The sequence below is a fragment of the Narcine bancroftii genome, chromosome 8 (assembly GCF_036971445.1).
Source record: "Narcine bancroftii isolate sNarBan1 chromosome 8, sNarBan1.hap1, whole genome shotgun sequence".
Classification (NCBI taxonomy): domain Eukaryota; kingdom Metazoa; phylum Chordata; class Chondrichthyes; order Torpediniformes; family Narcinidae; genus Narcine; species Narcine bancroftii.
The window spans coordinates 9,864,541-9,872,195 of record NC_091476.1 but is presented as its reverse complement, the minus strand read 5'-3'; the positions used below and the strand labels follow the sequence as shown (position 1 = coordinate 9,872,195).

At 37.8% G+C, this 7,655-nt stretch overlaps 1 protein-coding gene across 1 annotated transcript in view; it reads right to left on the bottom strand.

Moving 5' to 3' along the window:
- Positions 1-9: 9 nt before the first annotated feature.
- Positions 10-7,655, bottom strand: part of alg13 (ALG13 UDP-N-acetylglucosaminyltransferase subunit) — a 58,347-nt gene continuing 50,701 nt past the window's right edge. Inside the window, exons 23-28 of the mRNA XM_069896164.1 lie at positions 7,403-7,480; positions 6,669-6,828; positions 4,705-4,797; positions 4,593-4,633; positions 3,670-3,844; positions 10-1,683 (exon numbers count right to left, since the gene is read on the bottom strand). Coding sequence (XP_069752265.1) covers positions 1,421-1,683; positions 3,670-3,844; positions 4,593-4,633; positions 4,705-4,797; positions 6,669-6,828; positions 7,403-7,480 — 810 coding nt within the window. The 3' untranslated portion in view covers positions 10-1,420. The remainder of the gene's footprint in view (positions 1,684-3,669; positions 3,845-4,592; positions 4,634-4,704; positions 4,798-6,668; positions 6,829-7,402; positions 7,481-7,655) is intronic.

The following is a 7,655-nucleotide window of genomic DNA, read 5'->3' as shown; positions in this document are numbered from 1 at the left end:
CTGGGTTCATTATCAATGCTTAAATAGCTTTAATTACAAAGTAGCATCAAGTTTGAACAAGATGTTTACATTCAACCAGAGCATTACAGTATATCTAGATTACAACATCCTGTGATTGAAAGTGCAGTATGCCAAATAGGGATTTATTCTTCCATTGTAAATATGTATCAATTTTGACAGACTAAACTTTATTCTGATCAATTACTAGCACTTACAAAAGGATTTTCTGTACTATTTTCCTTCTCTAGTCAAATAAACAGATATTGACTTGTTCCTGAAGAAGCCAATGCTCCCCTCTGATAGACACTGCTTTACATTGTGAAGGGTTTAGAAAGGTTTCTAACCATAAAATGATTGAAAAACCAAAGGCTCCCTCATTGGTTGAAGGGCCAGAGGTGCAACAAGAGAGGAAAAAAGCAGAGTGGTTCAGATATGGAATGTATTGTCTGATTAGAGACGTAGAACATCAGCAGGTTTTAAAAAGGGAATTAGATTGAAAGACATGGGGTGGGTGGAGGGGGGGGGGGGGTAGAGGAGAGATTCAAAGAGAATCAATGACCTAATCAGCATGCTTCAGTTTTATACCCCTTTATGATTCCACAATAACCAAAGCTTCAAGTGATTTCCATCCCACAGCCCTATTTTGGTTTGTTTTGATTTAAACCTCTGGTCAACAAATTTTTACTAAGGTACATGCAAGACTAGCATATAGACACAGTGCAGTGCTTGGGTTTTATTACCTCAACACCAGTTCCTTTACAATTATATTCCAGAAACAGCAGGCTGACATCAACAATCTAAACAAAATCAGTTCCAAACTTTACATGGGCCCAACAAAGAAAAATCAACATGGTAAAGATGAACTAGACACCCAATTTAAAAATTCTTTCAGAAACTGAAGACAATGAAAACTTCAAACAGGAGGTAGATGAGATACAGACTAATTTAAACAGGAATATCTAATGAAAATTAAACTGTCAAGTAGGATCAATAATTTCTTTAAACAGTAATATGTTGTGCAAGAGTTCAACAGAATTCAGAATCAGCTTTCTTGTTCAAAAGGCAAATTGTACTTCTCTGACAGTGTATGGTGTAGTGACAAAACCACGTGAACAATTCTTCCATAAATAGCACCAGTGGGGAAACTCCGTTTTACATCTACTTACTAGCTACACATGCATATTTTTGGTCTCCAAGTCTAATTGGGAAATTAGAAAGAATTGAGGTGAAAAAAATCCCATTTCAGAATAGACCATTGATGCAAACATTTCTGACTGATTCAGACGATAGATTTTATCCCAAATGGAAGTGGAAAAAACTTCAGATGAGACAATCAAGGAATTGGAAACATGGAAGGGGGAAAAGAAGTCAACAAGGTACTCTTAGTTGGGTCTGTTGAATCCCAAGCCACTTTCTATACTTAGTGAGATACATAATGTGCTGGCTGATTGGTAGGTGCAACATAATTTAGTGGAATTGGAGGCCCTGGGCACGTTGTGCTCTGCAGCCTTGAACTGGGACAAATCTGTTTTGCTGGATACCAAGGACCAACACAGTGAAGTGCATTTGTCACAGGGACACAGGGATCATAAGTAGATATTTGCGGTGGAATATATTGATCTGTTAGCACTGGATAATACACTGTTGAATGAGGTGTTGGTTGAGACTCTCCAGTTGAATAACCTGCAAAGTAAAAGCAGCCTATTAATACAAAAACAGCTACACATTTCCGACATATATTAACATAGAAGCTTACAAGCAACCAGCCAATCTTAACATACCCGGTACTCAACTGGAAAATGAGAACTTAAACCCATCATGGGACAAGTATCTAATCAAGACTCAAATTTTTAAGAACCTTTTAAATTCATTTATTTCATTGAAAATTTCAGGAAGATTAAACTATAACCAGACAAAACCACAAAACTTTTGGAATACTTTGAACATTGATTCAGTTCCTGATCAAACATTAGTCATGTTTCATAAAATTATAATAGACACCAGGGCAAAACATTCAGCACTTTTTAAAACATCAGAATGGTTTGCATTCATTTTCATAACATGGGAAGATTTAATCACCAGTGGGCGACTTGCTAGACTCAGTGGTTCCCAATCTTTTTCTTCCAACTTGCACACACTTTAAGTATTATGTCATTGGTGCTCTGTGATTAGTAAGGGATTCCTTAAGGTGGTATGTGAGTGGGAAGGGAAGATTGAGAACCACGGCTCTAGACCCAATTGTTACCAAAATATTTTGCTTGAGAAAAATTGTCATGGCCCATTTCCTTTGGAGTTATGAAACCATGCACATAACGAGTCAATTAAGCACAATTTAAACAGTGGTTTTCAAATTTCTTTCTTTCCACCCACATCCCACCTTAAGCAATCCCTTACTAACCACAAGCACCTATGGCATAGGGAATACTTAAAGTGGGATGAGAGTTGGAAGAAAAAGGTTGGGAACCACTGTGCTAGAGGATTAATAAAACAGATTTGTAGACACCAAAATGATTCCTGTTAATGAATTATACTTAACTCTTCAAAATTCCTACAGATAACTTGTATTCTGCAGAATTTTCAAATCCAATCTGAAAATGTTCAGTTGAAAACCATAAATAAGTCACTTAACTAAAAGTTTGAAAATAATTTCACAAATTTAAAGCCTCTGGCATAATTCTGATACAATTGATTTTGAGACTTGACGAAATTACAGACTACTCTTGAAAGAAACCCAATCCTCTTTAGCCCCATGAACTTGTGCAATTGAGGAGTTCCAGAATATTGCAAATGAAAATTATTGCTTGCATCTTTAATCCTCTGGGAAAAGCAAACATTCAAAATGGAGTTTGTTCCTTTTGTGATTATATAAGCGATTGCTGAGAACAAAACTATTTTGTAAGTAGCTGGCATTTAGGTGATGAATGTTTGCTCAAGTTTTCCAAGATAAATGGATATTAGAAAGCACAATGCCCTGAATGCTACCATTTTAGAGGTTTTGAAGACAACCTGGAAAACGCACAACACCTCATCTCAATCCTTGAGATCAACCACTCCAACATGGTGTGAGTTGGTATGCATTGAGAAGACCAGAAAAGTGAAGTTCAAATAATTAATAGAATGAACACAAAAATTAAGATTTAGGCTGTTATGAAATGCTTGGGAGGAAATTGCTAGGGCTGTAATGAACATTTTTAGCATGTTTGTTAGCCATGAGTTAAGGATCAGATGGCAGTTGGATAGCAAATATTGTTCTTCTATTCGAGAGGGAAGCAAGAATAAGCCAGATAACTACAGGCCAGCAAGACTTGGATCAATAGGAGGGAAATCATTGCAGAAAATTCTTAGGTCGAGAATTTATCTTCCTTTGGAAAGGCCGAGATTAACGAGGATAGTCAGCAAGGCCTTGTGGCAAAATCTCAAATTTGGGTTACATTCTTTTAATATATAGGGTGACTGAGCAATTTAATGAGGGAAGTGCGGCAAGATGCTGTCCATGTGGACTTCGAGGCCTCTGACAAGGTCCCACACAGCAAGCCGATTTAAATTAGTGAAGCCTCACCCTGTCTGTACCAAACTCATTCCTGACAAAATCATCCTGCAATCAAGCTTGGAACAATTTCCCTACTTAACACTGAAATTTCAGAAAAATCCACTGAAAACAAAACTTGCCATTGGACATAGATTCTGATGAATTTGGATGGTCATCATTTCTTCCATCAGTGTACACCTGTGGCACAGTTGGCTGCTCAACAAAGTGGGCAGCTGTGGGAAATACTGGATAAATATCCACAGGCTGATGTGGTGGCACATAGACCATTGACTGACAATAGTTTTGGTGGTAACACTAGAAATAAAAGGAATCAGTGATCAGAAATACAGAATCTATAATCTTAGCTGCATTAATTGCATCAGCGAGTCCATGAAAAGAACTTTAAATAAATCCAAAATGAAAAGCAGTTCCATTATTTATGAGTTAAACAGGAGAGCACACAGATGCTGGAGTAAGACAGCAGGTCACAGTATCCATAGGAAGCCAAAGGGAGCAAAAGTTTCAGGCCCAAGACCTTGATCAAGATGTAGGAAAAAAATCCAATAGGTTAGTCAGGCAAGATCTTCCCTTCACGAAACCATGCTGGTTTTGGACCTATCATGCCATGCACCTAGAGATGTTCATAACCTCATCCTTGAGGATTAACTCCAATAACTTTCTAACTACTGACATCAAGCAAATAGGCCTCTAATATTTTTTTCTGCCTCCCTCTTTTCTTAAAGAGCGGAAATACCTTTGACTTTCCAATCCTCCGGAGCCGTGCCAGAGTCTACCAATTTCTGGAAAAATCAATTCCAATGCCTTCACAATCTCCAAAGCCACCTCCTTCAGGACCCGTGGGTGCACTTCATCTGGTTTGGGAGACTTCTCTACCTTCAGTCCATTCAGTGTACTAAGCACTCTCTCCCTAGTAATCCTAACTATTTAATTCTATTGCCCGAGACCTCCATTAGATATATTGTTATGATCTTTCTCTGATAGGCAAAGCAATGAATTCTGACACATGTAAAACCACAGCAGTGTTCCTTTAATTGAAACTCACCTGCAAGCCAAGGTTGAAGTAATACTGAACCACTTTTCTATCTATAAAGAAAGACAAATATTACTATACAACTTAATAATTTTGTGTCGCAAGTTCATCAACTGGGTCTCACCTCTAGGAAGATCATTGCCATTGGGGTCACAGGAGTATGGCGGTGTGGAAGAACTCATGGTTTCACCCACTTCATTAACAGGAAGGAGAGGTCCTAAATGAAACAATATAGGGAATTGTGTCCACTGAAAGTAGAGTGCATCACATTCTTACAAGTAGAAGCATTAGATTTTAAAAATCAGTTAGCAGTGGTTGAATGATATTCATTGGGCCAACAAAAAGCTACCTCTTAAATGCACCTTTGAAAGATCAACAACCTGAACAAAGGAGTAATACAACTTATACACACTTGAAAAGACAGGTGTGGAAAGAATAATCTACATTAAAAGTATAGAAGTATTGAAGATACTTTCCTGTGTCACTACAGCGAGTGTAGTGGGGATTTAAAAAAGTTAGAAAGACTCAGATAACTCAGCATCTGTGGAGTGTCAAAAACATACAAAGGGGTTCTGTCCCTGAAATGTTAACTTTCTTTCCACAGGCCTGCAGGGTTTGTGTTTCGGAATTTAAAAAAAAATAACAGCAAAGATCGTTGACCCAGAGTCAAATTATTTCAGGCAACTTTCCTTGTACAATTCCAACATTTATCAATTTAAGAAGCTTTGGACAAACAGCTTGAACTTGAAAATACTGAAATGTGTAATACAAGGTTGGTGACTAGGGAAGTGGTGACATTTCTCCTGGACTAAGGCCCCCACCTACTGGTGTTTTAAGGTAGTGCAAGAGCCATTGAATGGCCGGCTTTTCAAAATCCCAAAGCCATTGTTAGGATTACAATTTAAGAAACTGCTTCAAATGAATTCCTTTAAATATAAATTTACAACTTTGGCGTAACTCAAAAAATCTTGCACACGAGTAGCACTGTATCAATTAATAATTTATTAATTTTTGTAATAATCATACAGAAATTGGCTGCACACATGCACCAACTCCCATGTACAAGGGAAAGGAGGACAGATGTAGCTTTCAAAGCAGACTGATACACTGACTTCTTGGTTTGCAGTACAAGGCACGGTGTGGGGGGGGGGGGGCGGGCGAAAAAAAGCAAGTTGATGAGTTGTGGAGTAATTTTCTCCCAAATTGCAGAACTATTGGAAGGATACAAATGGCCTACTTTTTTTTTAAATATCCATCCTAACATTCTGCTCAAATACATTTTTATTTTGAATCCATACTTGCAGTTTGTATTACAGCAGTTATACTTGTGCAAAAAATCAATTTGATCATTTTATCCAGCTTGTGAAGTCTATTCAGGCTTGTTAATAGCCCCAAAACATACGATCACGGACCAAACTTTTTTAAAAAAAATCAAATTGCTGCAACAAGCGAGATTTCTGGATTTCTACAATTTAGAGTAGAAATTAACAACTTTGGAGATTGAATCAGTCAAGTGGGTGTAGAATGTATGGAATCAGTCACAGAACCTGCAAACTCTTAAAACAAAAGGGAGCAAGATAGATTTAAATGCTGGAATTTGAAGCAAAAAAAAGCTGCTGGAGGGAGGGAGGGAGCCCTGCTGCAAAGTCACAACTCAAAACTATCACCGCTTTCCCTTCACGCATGTCTGACTTAGTTCCTCAAGCATCTGTTTTAAATACTTAAAAGCCCTTCAGGGAACTCTTACTTATTGGATAGGATTATAGTTTTACTGAGGCAAGTTAAAGACTGGAGGAAGTGTAAATAGCAATGAATATTCAATGTACACTTCTCCAAATCGGATCTGCCGTCTTAATTTCATTAATTCCTTTCCCTACCAAACAAAAAACTTGGACCATCAGATGATTCTATCCTTATTCTAATTGCAAACACTTCCATCCAAACAAATGGAATTTCACTCTTATGAACCGTATGATTGCTGGATTTTGTCTAGTATTGTGCAAGTGTATAATTGGCATATACTCGGAAACAAAATGATAGCAAGTAAAATCAAAAATCAGAATAAACCACCTTGTTTATGTTCCATACCTGGCCTTCCAATGGGAGGAGAAGGCATAACAGGTGACATAACTGTCTGGTATGGTACAGTATAAGTCACTGTAGTTTGGCTTGTGTCTGCCGAATTTGAGAAACCTCCTGAGACTGCACTCACACAAGTGGTTGATATCACTGTTGAATTTCCCATCTCCTGGAAATAACAAGTTTGCACCATAGATACATTAAAAAATTTAATATTCTTAGTTTCTTAAATACAAAGATTAAGGCTAAAAGTTCTGATGGCAATTTATAGGAGAATCCCAGTACAATAATCATAATTTTAGTTAAATCCAAGAGGAAATACCTCATGAGAAACATCAAAACATTTTTTAAAAAGCAGAACATAATGCCTACTGGTTTAATACATGCAAACAGGCGGCATGTTTGGTGTAGAGGTTAGTGCAACACCTTTACAGAGCCAGGAATCGGGACCAGGGTTTGAATACCGCACTGTCGGTAATGAGTTTGTACATTTTATTCGTGTGCGTGTGGGTTTTCCCTGGGACTCCGGTTCCCCCCCACCGTTCGAAATGTACCGGGGGTGTGTTAATTGGGCAGCACAGACTCATAGGCTGAAATGGCCTGTTACTGTGCTGTATGTAAATTAAAAACCACAATATAGAACTCGCATACAAACCTATTTTTCCCCTCTAAAAACTGGAACAAGTAGTTCTATATTATTTTGGCTGTCCACCATTCCACAATCTTGTTATAGAATTGCATACCTGCTGTGAATAGCTGAAAGGTGTGCCAACTTGACCCTCCTGAGCAGAATCTGCAGCTGTGCAGCCCTCCTGAATAGACTACAAGACAAATCATTATGGACCTAGAATAAAAATCTTAAGCAAAAGGTTCCAGTGCACAGAAAAAAAATTACAATATGCCTCCTCATAGGTCTGCATCCTCTAGCAACAAACCAATACTCTAATTTACAACCATTATCATTACTTTTAATTATTGTATTTCTGCATTCTTCGA